The 19,210-nt window shown below is 37.4% G+C and overlaps 3 protein-coding genes and 1 non-coding gene across 10 annotated transcripts; 2 read left to right on the top strand and 2 right to left on the bottom strand.

Moving 5' to 3' along the window:
• Positions 1-36: 36 nt before the first annotated feature.
• trnak-uuu lies at positions 37-109 on the bottom strand. Its single transcript has one exon. It is a non-coding gene; the product is annotated as a tRNA-Lys (tRNA).
• A 263-nt stretch (positions 110-372) lies between these two features.
• On the top strand, positions 373-1,896 carry si:ch211-167j6.3. The gene is made up of 5 exons (XM_042731008.1): positions 373-554; positions 668-756; positions 1,045-1,146; positions 1,505-1,644; positions 1,743-1,896. The coding sequence occupies exons 1-5, from the start codon at positions 498-500 to the stop codon at positions 1,832-1,834; spliced, it is 480 nt and encodes a 159-aa protein (XP_042586942.1). The 5' UTR covers positions 373-497; the 3' UTR covers positions 1,835-1,896.
• A 562-nt stretch (positions 1,897-2,458) lies between these two features.
• ankzf1 (ankyrin repeat and zinc finger peptidyl tRNA hydrolase 1) lies at positions 2,459-8,725 on the top strand. 6 transcript variants are annotated; one of them, XM_042731002.1, is made up of 17 exons: positions 2,459-2,613; positions 2,837-3,002; positions 3,077-3,171; positions 3,772-3,874; positions 3,972-4,156; positions 4,574-4,680; positions 4,788-4,941; positions 5,062-5,284; positions 5,371-5,457; positions 5,535-5,693; positions 5,784-5,933; positions 6,312-6,597; positions 6,701-6,812; positions 7,146-7,313; positions 7,405-7,475; positions 7,582-7,751; positions 8,596-8,725. In XM_042731002.1, exons 2-16 carry the CDS (start codon positions 2,870-2,872, stop codon positions 7,703-7,705), a joined length of 2,157 nt encoding a protein of 718 aa, XP_042586936.1. In that variant the 5' UTR covers positions 2,459-2,613; positions 2,837-2,869; the 3' UTR covers positions 7,706-7,751; positions 8,596-8,725. The 6 variants fall into 6 exon arrangements, with proteins under 6 accessions (XP_042586936.1, XP_042586934.1, XP_042586932.1 ...); XM_042731000.1 differs by lacking the exon at positions 8,596-8,725 and adding an exon at positions 8,236-8,342; XM_042730998.1 differs by lacking the exon at positions 8,596-8,725 and having other exon boundaries at positions 7,582-7,906.
• On the bottom strand, positions 7,904-17,171 carry glb1l (galactosidase, beta 1-like). Of its 2 annotated transcripts, none has more exons than XM_042731006.1 (16): positions 16,917-17,171; positions 15,418-15,587; positions 15,180-15,330; positions 13,732-13,792; positions 13,560-13,654; positions 12,977-13,148; positions 12,799-12,857; positions 12,592-12,713; positions 12,437-12,477; positions 12,218-12,336; positions 11,233-11,307; positions 11,052-11,141; positions 10,719-10,832; positions 9,180-9,311; positions 8,867-9,082; positions 7,904-8,782 (listed from the first exon to the last, which is right to left on the bottom strand). In XM_042731006.1, exons 1-16 carry the CDS (start codon positions 16,974-16,976, stop codon positions 8,579-8,581), a joined length of 1,881 nt encoding a protein of 626 aa, XP_042586940.1. In that variant the 5' UTR covers positions 16,977-17,171; the 3' UTR covers positions 7,904-8,578. The 2 variants fall into 2 exon arrangements, with proteins under 2 accessions (XP_042586940.1, XP_042586939.1); XM_042731005.1 differs by having other exon boundaries at positions 15,418-15,584; positions 16,914-17,170.
• Positions 17,172-19,210: the final 2,039 nt, after the last annotated feature.

The following is a 19,210-nucleotide window of genomic DNA, read 5'->3' on the forward strand; positions in this document are numbered from 1 at the left end:
AATGTCGGTGTTTGTGTTTAGTTCATAAAACTTTTTCGCCCGAACAGGGACTTGAACCCTGGACCCTCAGATTAAAAGTCTGATGCTCTACCGACTGAGCTATCCGGGCTCGTGCATGCATAGATTCAGGCGGAAATGACAAAACATTCTATGAAGTTAAAAGTTGATTCAGACAATTATTGTTCATGTTTGCATGCTTTCCGCATTGCTATCATTCTTATGATCCCTTTTTTTTTTTTACTTGTAACAGTCTGGTAAATAAAATCATGTTTAGTTTTATTTCAACTGAAAATAAGTAGAGTCCAATATAAAATAAAATTATGTAACTTAGAGTCATTTTGTGTTTATAGTAATTCAAAGCCGCTTAGTTTAAACGTCATCCAATCAGATTGTTCTCGGTCATTTAATCAGTTGCAGTTTGTGCGATGTAGAGCTGTCTTTTGTTCATCAAACAGTGAAGTCGGTCTGTGCACGAGAAATCGTATTGCTTTGCCGTTATGGAGACCCCACAAAACTCTTTAAACATCACCTTTCAGGACGATAAAGAAATACAGGTGAGGCTCGCGGCCACGTGTGTGTTATTTTGAACACATTAGCAAACCAAACATACGAACGCTGAGCTTCACACGAGTTTGACTGACTCGCGCGCTGTTTTTTCCGCTGTCAGGATTTGTTAAAACAACTCAAGGATGCCAAAACTGAACTACAGCTTACCAAAGACGAGGTGGAGCAAGTAAACAAAGATGTTAACAAATGGTAATTAATACTAATACTATTATTATCGGTTTGAAATGAAGATTCAGCATGTACGAGTTACCTATGACGCAAACGTAGTAGGGAAATTATTGGAGGCCATCATTTTTCCTCAGGAATTACATTTTTTTTATATATATATATAAATTCAAAGTTTAATACTATAGCCTACAAAACAACTAATAAAAAAATAATAATGTAGTTTATTAAGTTATGTAATTATTTAGCTACATGCATCAGGGTTGTAGGTGGCCTTTCTATTGCAGATAGCAGCTTCTGTTAATATTGTAGCAGAGAGGAGATGGACCGGAGGATGATGATGATGGTGCAGATGGATGAAGGCCTGTGGAAGAAAAGCCTTGGCAATCAGCTAGAAGAATTAACTTTATCTAGGTATGACTATCCAGATAAACTGCTCAACCACCAGCTGTCTGTGGTTCTATCCTATTGAAAGATGTTGTCCTAGAACAGTGTTTATATAAATCTAATTTGCCACCATATGATTTTGTTAGATTGTAAAAGGAGTCGTGTTCTCATTTACTTTCTTCTTTCAATATTAAACTCGAAAACAAATGATTGGATGATGCACGGACCTATCCTGAATGGTAACAGTGACAGTTCTGGAAATTTTATTTTCATCTGTTTCCAAGAATTTAGATAAAGGCTTTGTGCATATTATATTTTAAACTGGGAGTTCGTTATAATTATTTTGTAATTAAAGCATGGAATTCTCAACGCTGTTTTGTTACAGTACCATAGAGACGAAGCAAGCTCTTCTGAGAAGTTTGCAGGAGGAGGAAAGCAGCCTGCTGGAGCAGGAGTGTGATCTGAAGCTCAGACGCGAGCAGCTGAGGAAAGCACTGGTGGATGCTTCTGCAAACTCAGAGGAAGGTACAGCTACAGCAATAACCTCTAGCTAGAGTTTTGCAGTCTAGGAACTGGCCATGCAGAATAATTCTGTTTGATATTCAACTAGTCTCAATTCGCAGTTTCACAGGGTGAGAATCCAGTTAAACCAGGCTCATCCAGCCAGAGTAAGTGTACAGAAAAGCCAGTGAGAAAAAGAAGAACACGGAAGTGATCACATCAATTTTTATTATATTTAGTACAACCAAGCTGCAATAAACATGGAAAATATGGTAATTTTTGTGTATTTTGTATTTGATATAACAATTGAAATGTTCATTGGTAGTCACTATACTGAATAAAGTGTAAAGGTTCAAAAGATTGACCTGTGGCGATGATAAACTCAAACAGATGTGCTTAAGTTTTCAAACTTTACACTGGAGGCATTCCTCCAAGGGGAATTTCAAAGATAATGTAAAAAATAAATTAAAAGGCATTATAAAAATAAATAAATTGCCTAAATGTGTCATCATTTACTCACACTCATGGTGTTATGTATTTTCATCTTTCTTCTGTAAAACTGTGGGATAGTATTTTTGTGCGTGAAGAACCATATGCAAATACATTTGAAAACTGAATACATCTAACTTAACTCTAATGGTGGACAGAAAAAGATATGCTGCCAATTTAATACATATTTCACAGATAATGGATGATCGTTTCTTTTGGTTTTTGTACAATTAATGCTGTCTTTAAAATAAACACTGTTTTTTCTCACAGTTATTTACATAAAAAATATTTTAAGATAAAGGGATACGATTACAAGGAAACGTCATCATATTTGGAAGTCTTTGGCCTCTAGAGTCTTGGGAACGAAATCGCGCTGTAGTTTTAGGACACTTGTCGGCCACCGTAGAGCACAAGCACGTGTGTGATGTAACATGATTCATTTCAGTTTATGCGGACTGAACTTAAAAATTTATACCATAAGGGACTGATGCTTTTGTCAAAAAGGTAAATATATACATTAACAAGGATCACTAATAGTTAAGTGAGCTGAATTATAGCGTCAGCACAGCATTTTAAGCGCTGAATCAGGTGTTACTCAGCTGTCCGATTGAGAAAAATATGGACATTGCTTTGGTTTTATCGGCAGTTCGCGAATCTTAATGTTTAGTGTATTCGAGTAAAGCTCACATTTTTGATCTTCCGTGTGTAAAGCTCTCGCTGTATGTAGGTGCTAGCGCTGGGTTATTTTGCGGACTGAGCCATGTCATCTCCGGAGCATCGGTGTGTGTTCTCGCTGTGTGCGGATGAGACGTTGACCGCTGGCCTCAGAGAGGTGTCTGGACTGCTGGCTCATCCTGAACCTCCCCAGCCCTCCGCTAACGCGTCCAGTGAGGGTAAGAGAGCCAGACTGACTGCTCTAATGAGGTCGCACACGGTGTTTACAGCACACTCTTCATAACCCTGACAGATGTGGGCTCAAGGAAGACTGCGTCCGCCGGTGAGGTGTCAGACAAGATGTTCTGCTCGGCCTGTCGGTGTGCTTTTGAGAGTCGAGAGGAGCAGGTACTTGATTACAGTGCTGATACGATCAATTCAAGTATGGGTTTGTAATAAAACCTTGCACACTATGTGTTAAATATCTGCAGTTCAATTAGTTTTTTGTATAAACCAGCTTATAAGTGTGCTAATAACACCTGACCAATTCTTCCACAGCTTGGCCAAGTACGTATTTTTCTCCTTAAATTTATCTAATTAACTTTTTAAAAGTGTTTGAGTTATGTTAAGTTATAAACCATGAACCAAACCAACCAGCTAAGAGTTGAATTGCAGCATTATTCAAACTTTGATTTAAAGTAAGAAGGTATTTGAAAATAGACAAAAGACTGTGTACTTAAAGGATATAATCCACTGATCTGTGATATATACGACACTGATAGCTTCAACAAAAGCATATACCTTTTAGACATTTATTTGCATACTGAATCACGAATGGTCACGAATTTTCCCAACCCTCATGTCATTCCAAAATCATATGATTTTCTTTCATACAAGTTAGGAATGAGACTACTACTGTCCTAGACTTCTGAAGTCATGTTATAGCTTTGTGTGAGGGATAGAAAGAAATGGAATATGTATGTTAATGCAGTCCCAGTCTTATATCAGATGGAGCATTACAAACTCGACTGGCACCGCTTCAACCTGAGACAGCGGCTGGAAGGAAGCTCAGTGGTCACAGTGGAGGAGTTTGAGAAGAAGACCGGCACAGGTAGAGTCATGTATGCTCATATGACCTTACTGACGAACTGTTTTATGCCATCCAGTTTGCATAAGCGTAATCTTCCTGTGTGCCTTCCTGTTAACAGGTGACATTTCAAGCATTTCAGGTTCAGACTCAGACAGTGAGGATGATGATGAAGTGGGCCCTGAAGAGACAGACAGTGCTCTGGACACAGATCAGTCCACGCGTCGACTTTCTACCAAAGCAGTCTTTCAAAACATGCAGGGACAGTACCTGTCATTGTATCGCTGTGTTCTGCAAAACAAGAAAGTGAGTAAATCTATCCATCATTTCTCAGATTTGTTATTCTGTGCCTAAATGACAAGAGCGTTGGCTAAGAAGAATCCCCACTCAACAGAGACATGTTACTGTTTCATACAGGACTGGAATAGGACCTTAAGCTGAGTTTTTCTGTTTGGTGTGATATTTAATGCCTCTTTAGTCCTATTTAGCAACCACCTTTTTCAAGACACAGAAAAGCTTCAAAAACCACATTTGAGTATCATAGAATGAGATGGGAAAACATCTTGAGCTTGTGTTAAGCATACAGACCTTATTGAAGGCAGTTAAACAAAAGACCAACTGACTTTAGGACGATAGAACCAGAAGTCATTTCTGTAGTTTTAGGAGTCATTCCTGCAGCACTTTCTTCTTTCAGTCTCATCTGATTCTGTTGTTCAAACTCAGGACAATGAAGAAGACTTGGTTTCCTCTTTACTGAAAATATCAAATAACACTATTTGGGTCATTCTGATGACTGGCGGCGGACACTTTGCTGGAGCGGTTTTTAAGGGGTCAGTGAAAAGTTCAGAAGGTTGTCTATAACCACAAATATTTTAATTAATTGTTTAATAATTAGTTAAGTAAATGCTATTCCCTAATTGATTGATCTAACACATAGAAAAGAGATTGTGCAGCATAAGACGTTTCATCGGTACACGGTGAGAGCGAAGCGAGGGACCGCACAGGGACTGAGGGACTCTCAGAACCGCAGCCACGCTCCTAAATCTGCAGGGGCGGCCCTCAGACGTTACAACGAGGCAGCGCTGCACAAGGTGAATTTCAACCCTTTGTTTTATATATATATATATATATTAAAAACTTCAATAACACTAACTTGCATAGAATTTATACATTTGGAATTGTTATTGATGTATACGCCCTTTTTTAATCAGGATATTCACGATCTTCTAGAAAGCTGGGCTGAATATTTGAAGGAGGCAAGTGCCATCTTCCTGCGAGCACCGAGTTACAATAAGACCATATTTCTTGGAGGTCGTGGAGCACCACTGGACAAAAAAGATCAGAGAGTCCGGGTACTTCCTTTTGCCACCCGTAGAGCAACATTTAGAGAAATACAGCAAGTTTTTGATCTCCTTTCAACTGTACACGTTTATCGTAAGTTGAGTTTTGCTGCCATGTAATATATGTATTTTATATATGTTAATTTCTTTCATTGAATATGATTGTCTGTTACATTCCAGAAAAGGACACTGACATCTCCAGTATTTTCAGTCCTTCAAAGAGAGTGTGGAAGAAGAAAACTCCTAAACCTGTCCCAAACATCAATGGTGCGTCTGAACCCTGACTGTGTCTTACATACTGTGCTTCTGAAAATATACTTATTAAAGGGCTGTTTTGTGGTCAGTGCCTACAGGGGGAGAAGAGAGTAAAGAAGAAAGTTCAGAGGAGGAAGACTCAGGAATGCTGGAGACAGTGGAGGAGACACTGGGAACTCTGGACCTCAGAGAACATGAGGTCCAGCTTAATAAGAAGAAAAGGAGGAAACGGAAAGAGAAGAGAGAAGGTAAAGACCTTTACAGAAGAAAAGTAAAATGCTTTAAGTAAAGATAGAGAAGATTGTTAAATTAACAGCTTGTTTTTCTTGTGTCTTCAGACTCTAGCAAAAGAGAAATAACTGAAGAAGAGGTAGATGATAAACTACTGGAAGAAGGTGAACTGGAAGGGGAAGATGACTCTAAAGAGACGCAGAGAAAGTCAAAGAGCAGGAGGAAACCGAAAGGCAAAAAACGTCAGCCAGAAGAAGGTAAAACACTGATGTTGGAGCCAACAGTCAACTCACAGTTTGCTGCAAAGCCTGCAACAGCAACACGGTCCAAATAATTCTGAAGGATCATACACACTAACAACATATCAGAAGGTTTTTTTTTTTCTTAGAAAAAAAATTAATGCATATTTTTATTCAGTAAGGATGCATTAAATCAATCAAATGTGATATGTTTTTCAATGTTAATAATATTATGAAATGTTTCATGAGCACCAAATCAGTGTATTAGAATACTTTCTGAAAGATCATGTGATGCTGAAGATACTTTGACATCCAAGGAATAAGTTACACTTTAAAATATATTCAAAAACTAGTTCTTTTAAATTGTATTTTTTTTTTTAATATATCTTTTCAGAGAAGTGGATGAGTCTTGGGAATATAGTTTGAGGGACGCTCTCTACACCGCCTGTAAAATGGGGGACATCCAATCATTACGCACCCTCCTGCAACTACCGGAGGACCAGGAAGAGGAAAAGGATGGAGAAGAGAGGAACACCAAAGAGAATCCTACCTCGAGGGTTTCATGTCTTCTCAACAAGCCCATAGACTCAGCAGGCTTTACTTTACTGCACGTGGCATCAGCAGCTGGACAGAAATCCGTCATCAGACTGTTAATGGATGAAGGAAGTGATCCAGCTAACAAGTATGCACCTACAGAATCATTCTAATAATCAATTATTAGCAGCAGGTTTTCATATGGCCGGATGGGTTGTTCGGTTCTAAATAATGGTCAATGTCTTTTTTAGGGATAAGAAAGGACAGACTCCATATGGCGTTGCTGCTGAAAAAGATACCCGCAACACATTTAGAAAATACATGGCTGAACACCCTCATAAGTATGACTACACTAAAGCACAGGTAGACAAATCTATCTTATGACGACTAGCAGCACCACAAATAGTAACAAAATATTCATTTGCTTGGAGACCACAAATAAAAATGATCCTAATTTTCACTTTAAAAACAAAATAGATTTTAATACATATTAAAGACATTTTTTTAATATACCTGCACTAGATACAAAGGTTAATCATTTATTTATGACATGTTATTATTGTATATAACATTGTCATAACATTTAAAAAATATGTTTTGTTTGTTTAAACCTATGTACAGCTGCCTTGTCTTTGCAACCTAAAGTAATAAATTTGTCACGTATTCCTGTATTTTCTTTGCTTTAATATGTTCAAGGTGCCTGGACCACTGACTGAAGAAATTGAGTCCAAAAAGGCAGAGAAGAAGAAAGCCCAAAAAGCAGCACGGAAACAGAGAGAGAAAGAGCAAAAAGAAGAGCAACTCAAGAAGCAGCAAGAAGAGGAGGAAAAGAGGAGGTTCATAGCTCTTAGTGACAGAGAGAAGGTGACTACTTCATTTCTTCCTCTTACTGTAGATCTTATGTGGATGACCTGTTGTGATTGGCCGATTATATCATATTTCTGATGCCACACAGCGAGCTCTGGCTGCGGAGAGGAGATTGGCTGAACATATGGCCACAACTGGAGTAACACTCACTACCATCAGGTATTACCTTTTATTATTAAATATAATGGATATAGATAGAGAAGTCGTCATTAAAGTTCATCCAAAAATAAGTTTTGTAATAACTAGCATAAAAATGTTTTTAAAGGAGATGCTTTCAGTGTGGAGAGTCATTACTGGGGAAGATTCCTTTTGAATATCTGGACTACTCTTTCTGTTCGCCTCGCTGCGTCCAATCCCACCGCAAAGCCAATGCAGCCGCCCGGCCCTGACCTCTCACCTCTCACATCCTACCACACAGCATTAGAGGACGTGAAGGTGTGGTGCCATATTGTGGACATATTTCATTTGACATGATCTGGGAGTTGACTGGATTTTACAAGAAACATATCAAGGATTTCACAGTTATATTTGGAAATAACAAGACCATGATAGATTATCTGAAATCAGAGAAGAGAATGATTGATTCACAGAAATATTGTATTACTTTTCAACTCAATCAGGACACAGGCCAACCACTGTGATTCAAAAAAAGTTCTATATCTTCATGAGATAATAGCTCATTAAAAGTCATAGTTAATTCAGAACTGTAAAGTAAAATCATGGCATGTTTTATGTTTTACAATGTAAGGTAAAAATGTTAAAGTTTATTCTTTCACATTGATTGGTGGCTGCTGCAGTTTTAGATTGTACAAATACAGTTGAAATCAGCATTGATATGATTCTTTTGGTGTAATAATGTTATTCATTACTTAAAGCTTAATTTATTTCCAAGTGACTAGATGCATTTATATTATTCCAGATATTTTACATCATGACTGTCCCCCTCAAGAAACACTGAATATGGAGTTATGACACTGAGATAAAAATCATCTTCTTTTAAAGCAGATAAACTTTAATGCACATCAAGGTCTTGACTTATTAGATTTGTCAAGAGTACTAAAATGAACCGAAGCACCTTGGTGTGGGAAAACATTAGCATTTTTACCAGTTCTAAAGAAAAAAACTAACCAGTAAATTGGGCAAATGTGGCAAAAAATTACAGTGTTGTGTGTTATGCATTATAATGGCTGTATTTCTCTGTTATATTTGAGCAGAGATGACGGAGCTGTTCTGAAACTGGTTATCACTCTTAGAGTCTATGTTCATGTCTTCTGTCCAGTGCTGTTCAGCTGAGGCCGGTCCATAAACAGGATTCTTCTGTGCGACGGAGCTCTTTCCAGCTCCAGCACTGTGATGTTGTTTGGCTGAGTGGCACTAAGAAAAGGTCCGGGGACATACAGCGTCTGTTGGGGGCCCCTCTGGGGCCAATACCTTCCTAGGTTCACCCCATTTACCCACACCTGACCCTAAAAGAGAAAACAGAATGCCATGTAGTTACTCAAGATAACACATTCTAGATATTCTTCATAATACCCAAAAATACGCCTTACCTTAGTCCATCCATTAAGTTTTACAAAAGTGTCCCATGCGAGGCCTGTAGACTTCAAGGTTCCTGAGTAGATCATTGGTCCGTCTCCTGCTTCCATCGCTGACCCTGAGTGATCCACCTGCAGCAAGCCATTGGCTACTGCAGTGTCAATGTCCAATGGATAGATTGACCAATCAGTGAGAACGTCATTGCCCAAAATGAGGTTACCCAAGAGACCCTGAAAAGGGGTTTTATATACTTTATCAATAGAATTTTCTCAGTTGGTTTTGGTAATACTAGCAAATCTTGAGCAATGCCATATTTCGTTAACTTGCCTTATTATCATTGATGTAACTGCCAAAATTAACTCTGCCCATGTTCTCCACGAGTATGTCCAGCTGATCCCCTTGTTGTCCTGTAACATTCATCACCAGTGCAGTGTCCCTCTCCATAAGCCCCTGGAACACCTGCTCACAGACAAGTTTCAATATGAACCATCTTTACTGGCAAACATCTTCCTTTCAAACAAAACCATGGTTACAAGGAGTTTTAAGTGTAGGCCCTAAATAAATAGTTAAACATGAATATAACTAAGTCAGCGTATTGGTTAATCTTTCTGGCAGAATTGGCAGAATCCCTGAGCACAGGATATCAGTTGAAGTGCACTTGGTATTGCGCTCATTTGGAAAATCAACATCAGCAATCATAAAATGTGTGTTGCGCACATTATAAGAGTATGAGGTATAAAGACATGATATACTTTATAAATGAACAGAATAGAAATCACCATACTTTTATTTAATATACTGTACCTATGTATAAAACTGGGTTATTATAGTTTACTAAAACCATGAAAACATTTTTTACTTAAACGTTAACTGAAATAAAATAAAATATTAAAAAACTTTTCACCTAGTTGCCAAAACAGTTTCTAATTTTTTGTTTAACTTGATGTACTAAAATAAATACAACTGAAATAATATTAATACAAATTATATAGACGGTATGTTAAAAACAATAAATAAATAAAAAATTACAATAAAATCCAAAACAAAAATATATAATTAAAAACACATTTAAACATTAACATGATGTTTTTTTTTTTTATTTGATTCAATGCACTAAAATACATTAAAATAACATATATAAAGCTATTATTAATTTAATATGAATTGTTAATTAATAATAATATGAACATTAATATTTAATTAATATGAACATATTTGAAAATGTTAAACTGAGTAACAAATGTCTGGTTGTGACGTTTAATAGCAAAATAAACATAATTTGGATATATTACGTTTGTGTGTATTTTATCATGACATTATTATAGTCAATAAAAATGCTGCATCCTCAACTAATTATTTTATTCAAACTTGCACAAGTGACTGAAGGGTAAATTTCCTTCTCCATATCCTGTGAAGATGTATCGATGTTCTGTTATTCGCTATGCTGTTTACACTGCCCTTTAAACTGAACATACATTTCCTTCAGACTGGAATGGCACTTAATATGGCAGAATTCCCTCTGAAGTCCACTTTGCAGGGCACTTTTGGTCAACTGGAAAGCACCTAGTATATATTTAATTTTTTTGTTTCACTGCGTCATCTTCATCACAATGGTCTTTACGTACTTTATACTCTACAATTCCCTTTCCTGATAAGTCTTTATCACATGTGAGTGTACCTCATTTTAAACATTTTCAAAATGATTGTTTCTTCATATGTAAAAATGTTTACACTAGGACAAAAACAACTGAGCAGTTGGAAACAGTGGTTTTTCACACTAGTGGTACTACACAGTTATAGTGTCTGACTAACCATGGTGAGAACAAAACATTGTGTTAGCGTGACCCAAACAAGTGGTCTGCTCACCCCATTCACAGAGACGTATGCACGATCATGGATGCCATTGAGGGGCGAGATGAGAGGGGTCGGCTCGGGAACATTCCGTGGCAGTGTCGTTCGGTAAAGCATGAAGCCATAGTACTGCACACAGTTGACATAACACAAGCTCAGACCAGCACTGACATTTAACCAAGACCAGCCCCCAAAGCCCAAACCATATATCCACATCTACAGCCATTTATGAGGAAATACAACACTGGCATTTATTGGCTGGCTAAACGCAACAGAAAACATTATGAATTAGCTAAAATCACGTTCATAGTGTTTATGGACCGTATTAAGTTCTTTTAAATATCATACCTGTTTAATCTCCTCAAACGTCAAAGGATATTGAGATCGTACTGGACCTTGGGGTGACAGCGTATCCAGCAAGCTGCTAATGTTGCCAACCTATGAAAGCAAATAGGAACAGAGCAAGCAGGGTTGTATGGCCAAGAAATCTTGCAAATGAATAAGGTTTTGCTATGTGAAATATCCACACCTTCTGAAGTGTAACGAAGCCATAAGCGAACTTTGGGGTGGCTGGTGGCATGGGACCAACTGGAATGTCTCGAAACTGAAAACAAACACATATTATTCATACAATAGAATGGATGTCAGTTTTGTTATTCAGTATATGCTGGTAACAAATACTAGCTGGTCTGGTCACCTAGCAGTTGAGCATTATAAACAAAACTGTATATAACAATAAAAAAAATTTTTTGAGCCCACTTACTATAAGCAACTTTGCAGCTACATGTCAACAACCAGGCTTTAGAGTATTAGTATACACTTCATTTTGATGGTCCCTCAACAGACATACTACTCACTAGAAGTATCTTTGCAAGGACATTTACTGTTGTTGCAAATTAAAAGATAGTTGACATGAAGTTACTTATAGTTAGTAGAATGTCTAAAGTGGACTATCAAATTCAAGAGTATTCGTAAAGGATTCATTAAATTGATCAAAAGTGAAAATTAATTTATAATGTTATACAATATTTATTTTTAACAAAAAAAAAGGCTGTTCTTTGAACTTTCTATTCATCAAAAAAATCTGAAAAAGGTTTCCACATCATTATGAAGCAGCACAACTGTTTTCAACATCGATAATAATATGAACTGTTTCTTGAGCAATAAATCAGCATATTAGTATAATTTCTGAATGATCACATGATACTGAAGACTGGAGTAATGATACTGAAAATTCAGCTTTGCATCATAGGAAAAAAAAAAACTACATTTTAAAATATATTTAAATAGAAAACAGATATTTTAATAACCATAATATTACAAATAAATTACTGTTTTTTTACTGATTTTTAAAAAAATAAAATTATTAGTATAAAAGACTTATTTAAAAAAAAAAAAAAACTTACTGACCTCAAACTTCTGAACAGTAATTCAGTCATACGTCCAGCAATACCAACTGTAAATTGGATATTGTCATACATGTGCATTCAGTGTTAATATATGTTCGTTCTTACATTCTTAATGACATCTCTGATGGCAAGCAGTTTGTCAGTGGGGTCTCCTGCCTCTGATAAAGGTGCGTTGTAATCATAACTGGTCACCACAGACCGAAACCTGGTATCATGATCTGCTCCTATGAATGATTAACATTCACACATTCACACATTAAGATGACTGCATTACCCAATATTGTCAAGAATATGGGAACAAGTATACTGAGATAGCAGACTTACCATTCCAGTAACCAAAGTTTGTTCCTCCCTCAAACATGTACCTGTGATTGGAAGAAAACTCTTTATCTAAGTTGGAACAGCCAAGTTTGAATATAAAACCAAGTTATTTTTAATTGATAACATCTAATGGAAATCCTATAGAAAGCATTACTTACATGTTCACACTGGCACCCATGGACAACATCTCTCCCAGCATTTTGCTCACTTTGACAGTGTCCACAGAAGCATGTTTATCACCCCAGTGATCCAACCAGCCTGTATAGAACTCAGAATTCACCTGAAATCATGACACATCAATACAGCTTGATAAATAGAGAGACAAACAATCACAACATGAATGCTCTCCCAAACATCTTACTTACCAGTGGGCCTTTAGGCTCAAACCTTCTTTGTCGAATGAAGGCAGCAGTAATGTTGGTGTCTGAAGGAGAAAATAATTACATTTTGAATACTGGATATGCATACATGGATTAAAAATAGAGTTAAAATTTCTTAAAAACACTGCACAGGTCAGACACAAGTGACCTCAGTTGACCTTACCTGTGCCAAAGTCTATAGTGGCATACAAGCCCTCAAGTGTGCCACAGATCATCTCTTTATCCGTGTTCCCATCTGTAGTGAAGAGAATGACGTCCTCCCCCAGGAACAAACGGAACAGAGTGTGAAGATAGTTGTAATCACAGGCGAAGTAGCTGCCATATTCGTTCTCCACCTGATAAGGCAAAAAAAAGCATAAAATATTCACACCTGAAGAGCCATACTTGTCTATACACTGTAAAGCACTGTTTACATATCAACACCAAACATAATTACTATGTATGGGCTCTCGGTCCTACAAAACATGAGCATCAGTCACTGTAATAAGTTCTTTGTTATTATTGCATAGTCAGTAAATATTATTTTACATTTTTCTCTGGGTGGAGCAGCATAGTGGTTAAATATCTCAGCTGGTAACAAACCAATTGTAGGTTCTAACCCAGCTGTCAACACTGTGTCCTTGAGAAGGTCATATCGGGTTCAACTAGGGGGACTGATCCACTCAACTGAGGACACTGCATTGGACACATGTCTGGTAATGCTTGTATACTTACTTAATAAATGACAATTTAGCACTATTTTGTACCTGCACACTGATAATATTTCCTCCATTCTGATAAAGCCACGGTTTCATCTTAGTGAGCAGCATAGCCAACCAGTCACTTGCTGGCTTCAAATACTCTGAAACAGACAAACACTACCATTAAAGACAGATCGGGCTTATGTGAAGTCATGTCTCATGCAGACGTAACATATACCTGTGTCAGCTGAACGAAGGATAATGTTTGGCTTTTGTAGCAACCAGGCAGGCAAACCACCCTATCGGACAGATAAGAACCCACAATTTATTCACAAAATAGCAATCACAAGGCTGTCTTTTGTGTTGTAACCAGAACTAATTATTAATAGCATCATGAATCAAATTCTCATTCAAAATGATCAAAAAATAAAATAAATAATTAAAATTTACCCATGCATGTTTTCAAAACCAGTATGATTTTCTTTCAGTCTTTCTTCATTTAATAGAATGTACACAGTGTTAATTTTGACAGGAATTTTTGATTTAGTCTTAGTCTTTATCTTGAGATGAAAATGCTTAGTCTTAGTCACATTTTAGTCATTTGAGTCTTTCATAGTTTTAGTCGACAAAAAGTCAATGAACTTTTGTCAACTTTTAGTCAAACTGTAGCTACCAGCATTTATTTTGGAAGCTATTTTATATGTAGTCTTCAAACAAAAATTTGTTCATTCATCCTTCTCTCTTATGTACATGCTGCTCTTTTCCATGTATTTAAAAAAGTGAATGGTGACCAGGTTCTGTCATGGTCCAAAAATGACCTAAAAACATATTATTTATGCACTATTGTCAAAGTTTTCTTAAGGCTAGAATACACTACACAACTTTTGCACCGATCTTTGCCCCGATTTACAGTCACACTAGTGACACTGGTTACCAAACTAGATTTTTGGCAGACAGATTTGACATATTTCACATAAAACTGTGGGACACAGCTTTAGGCTATGAGTTCATCCAGTCAGAGGACATTAAACACTGCACATTTAGATGATTTTCAGAGCACATATTGGTTTCATTTTTCATGTTTCGGCAAGAGTGTGTGTGTTTGGAATGATATAAAAGTCTACTAGTGGGCGATCCTCAGTCATTAAGTGTATGATGCACAGTTCTTCCCTGTGTAACCAAAGTCAACAAGTATATGATGTCTATAGTGTTTTTGAAATCTGTTCAGATTTAAAAACTTGTATACGTGTATGTCTTACAGTGTTTAAGCAATAAGATATGTTCTGTGTCTCTAATTCCTTTCTAATCACACTTTTTCCTGATTTATTCACTTAATTTGAGGTATTTCCTAACATAACCCTATTGTATGACTTAAGGAGGCAAGTCATATAAACTATGCTACTTTTGGAGTCACCACTGATTTTGATTGTTTGGAAAAGAGCAGCATGAACATTCTACTAAAGAGCTTATTTTGTGTTCTATGGAAGAAAGTCATATAGGTTTGGAATGCTATAAGGGTGATAAGATAACGTATAATTTCGGGTGAACTATTCCTTTAAAAACACACTTCCTGAAAAGTCAAATTCTCCTAATCACATGCAGAGGTACGTAACACCATCTGGCCTATTGTAAAATATCACATTTCAAAAACGTTCAAGTTTAGCAACATGAGTAAGTAACAGTCACCATTTCCCATTCTGCACAGATGTACGGCCCTGGACGCAGGATGACTAACAGCCCTGTCTGATTGGCCAGGTTCAAGAAGTACTCAAGATCTCTGTCTCCTGCAAAGTTGAACACCCCCTGCACAGTCTCATGGAAGTTCCACGGCACATACCTGCATCAAAGCAAACAAAATATTTTTGGCAAGATGTGTAACATAAGTGTGTACACAGGGTTTGCACTGTTTCTCTGTTCCACGTACACCTGAATAGCATTGAGTCCAGTCATGTACATCTTGAGCAGCCTGTCCTTCCAATATTCCCGAGGAATGCGGGAGTAGTGGATGCTTCCTGAGATGTACTGAAATGGTTTCCCATCCTTTTGGAAGCAGTTGTTCTTGTAGTCGATGGAAAATGAGCGTGAATCTGCCAAAACAGAAATGTCACACAGTTAAAAAATGTGCAGTTGTGCATAAGAATCCACAAACTATTCTATTAAACTATTCTCATTTTGACAGAGATTGTATTTACAATAAGCATAACACAAACTAATAATAATAAAAATCCAAATTCACTATATACTTAATTACATTCCCTGCTGAAAAAAACAGCATATGCTGGTTAGGTATGTTTTGATGCTGGAATGCTGGTTTATGCTGGTCCTTTTCTGGCTTTTGCTGGTTTATGCTGGTCATGTGCTGGCAAAGGACCGGCATAAACCAGCAAAAGGAACAGCATAAACCAGCAAGTGTCAGCATAAACCAGCAAAGAACCAGCATAAACCAGTAAGTGTCAACATAAACCAGCAAAGAACCAGCATAAACCAGCAAAAGGACCAGCATAAACCAGCAAAGGACCAGCATAAACCAGCAAAAGAACCAGCATAAACCAGCAAAGAACCAGCATAAACCAGCAAAAGGACCAGCATAAACCAGCAAAAGGACCAGCATAAACCAGCAAAGGACCAGCAAAAGGACCAGCATAAGCCAGCAAAAGGACCAGCATAAGCCAGCAAAAGGACCAAGCATAAACCAGCATAAGCCAGCAAAAGGACCGGCATAAACCAGCAAAGGACCAGCATAAGCCAGCAAAAGGACCAGCATAAACCAGCAAAGGACCAGCAAAGAACCAGCATAAACCAGCAAAAGGACCAGCATAAACCAGCAAAGAACCAACATAAACCAGCAAAAGGACCAGCATAAACCAGCAAAAGGAAAAGGGTAAAGCATAAACGAACCAACATAAACCAGCAAAAGGACCAGCATAAAACAGCAAAAGGACCAGCATAAACCAGCAAAGAACCAACATAAACCAGAAAAAGGACCAGCATAAACCAGCAAAGGACCAGCATAAACCGGCAAAGGACCGGCATAAACCAGCAAAAGGAACAGCATAAACCAGCAAGTGTCAGCATAAACCAGCAAAGAACCAGCATAAACCAGCAAAAGAACCAGCATAAACCAGCAAAGAACCAGCATAAACCAGCAAAAGGACCAGCATAAACCAGCAAAAGGACCAGCATAAACCAGCAAAGAACCAGCATAAACCAGCATCCCAGCATCAAAACATACCTAACCAGCATATGCTGTTTTTTTTTTCAGCAGGGAATTACCAGGCTTAAAATCACAATTTTAAAATTTCCCTGACATTTCAACGTTTTTATGACCATGGGAACCCAAGTATATAAATACAATGTTGGGTTGGTAAAAACTAATTAAACACAATGTTTAGAGGTGAAAGTCGTGAATTAGGTACTTACCAACACAAAAACTATTGGCAACAAGCACAGACTTAATAAAACGAAAGTAATTTGTGACTCCATCTCTAAATCAAACGGATAAGACGCAGTAACACTCTTCCGTTTGACATTATGATGGCAGCGCGTGATTTTAACGTGTCAGGAAATAATATTACAACTGCTCAAACTTTTCTGTTATGTCATTTTGCATAAAGCGGTCCACTTTCTCTGCTCAATAGATTTGCAGCGTTTCTTCTCTTTGAACATGAAGGTCATGTGATTGTATTCTGTTTAGCCACAGTCTGGGTCCTAGAGTCCGCCTGAACAGATCGGCGATTCAGTGATATTTTCATCAGTAATAAACCAGTTTGTTAACTTGTTTTACTGTTTACTGTTACTGTTTTGCACTGCTAGTGAAGTGTATTAAAAATAAATAAATAAATAAAAAATGATGGACGAACCTATGCAACAGCCACAATGCACATCTGTAACAAAACAGTAGCTCAGTGAACAAAACTTGGTGGAAGAGTTGTTTATTATAATTAACATTTTTAATAAATGTAATATCATATTGCTGTTGCTGCCCTTTCCTAGAAGCCATACAGTTTTTCTGTTGTGCCAAAAACAGCCCAGCCTGACCCGACTGGGTCTGACCAGCAGTTTAGGCTGGTTTAGGCTTTTTTGCAGCTGGGATAGCTTTAAGTTTTGTTTAATCATGTATGTTTGCTCGGATAAAAGGTCTAATTTCAAGTTAAAACTTTTAGTTCGGTTCTCACCCACCAGGCTGGGGCCCACTGGGGTCCTCAGCAAACTTCTAAAGGGGCATAAAACTAAAATGTTATTTGTCGTTGTTGTTGTTGTTGTTTTTCCCCTCCTCAATAACTCTTTTGTTAATTAAGGAACATCCATAATTAGAATCATGAATCTCCTGAAATCACAAAATGAATTATTATTACATATTTTATTATGTAAACACTACCTATTTCTGATAAAAAAAAAGAGAAAAAAGTTTGGAATCAAATATAATTGTCATAGTACTGCAGAAAAAACAGGCCTTCAAAATTGTGTTGGACAAAAGAGGGCCTAGCATATCAAAAAGGTTGACAACCAGTGTTTTAATTAACAAGGATTTTTTTTTAATTTTTTTTATTCTTTTTACAAACAATAAATGCAACTCAGGACTAAGCTTCTTAGATAATAAATGACCTTGGATGTACACTTTTGATTGTATGTAGTTAAATGTCTTATAAACAGAGCTTCAGTGGTTCGCCTCAGACACTCAGAGGCGCTACACTACAAGATAGAAGACTGACGTCGCATTCGTTCACGCGCTCTGTAGCGCCCTCTAATGAGAGCCTGCTGTAAGTGAGTCTAAACTAACTTCCTATATGTGGTGTTAGCACGTTATCAATGTAACTATCACTAGAGTGACTTCCCTAAGAATGGAAAAAAAGGTTTCCATAGATTATATACAAATGCAGCTTAAATAAGATTTAGCCTACTCAGTTCATATAAAGAGAAAATTATCATATATGATAAGCCAATATTTGTCTGCACCAGGTAAATGTGTATTTCTTTCTGCCGCTTTAATGGGAGCAGGTGGGCTGGTGAAGTGACTTGTCACCAATTTTCATTTGTGCTGCATGAATGTTTACTGCTGGTCCAGACACCCAAATAAACAGTGGCTGATCCAGTGGTGTTGACACATACGCCACACAACAGCCATTGTTTGACACCATCTGCTGAGCACCATAAAGAGATACACTGCACAGAATGAGGGAGAATTCAAAGACAATGCATAGAGTTTGTGCTTGAAGAGGAAGGCAGATGCTGTCATTTAAAATAGTTTTACGGATTGCTCCCACGTTCCCATAAAGTGTGTACTGGAGGGTAAACGACCCCATGTGTGAGAAGAGCAAGTCTCTTTGGCTTTTAAAGGCATTCTTTTGAAAACCAAGCGTAATGCTGTTAGGCAGTAATGCAGTCATTATCCTGCTGAGCTGAGTAAGCAAACACACATACCTCCTGTGTTACCTTAACGCACACAAACACACACACACACACACACACACACACACACACACACACACACACACTCAGTCTAAACAGGGAACACTTATGTTTTCATGTGTTAAGATGTTTGTCACTTAGTTTAGTTGGTGACTGATTGATTTTATACATAATCTAAACTGTGAGTAGATGTGCATGCATGAATTGTACTCACTGCATACATAGGAATATTCCAACATTAACCAGAATATAGTCATGTTCCAATTACATAAATGTCAATGTAAATACATACCTGACTGCCTTTCTCA

The sequence above is a fragment of the Cyprinus carpio genome, chromosome B9 (genome assembly GCF_018340385.1).
Source record: "Cyprinus carpio isolate SPL01 chromosome B9, ASM1834038v1, whole genome shotgun sequence".
Lineage (NCBI taxonomy): Eukaryota > Metazoa > Chordata > Actinopteri > Cypriniformes > Cyprinidae > Cyprinus > Cyprinus carpio.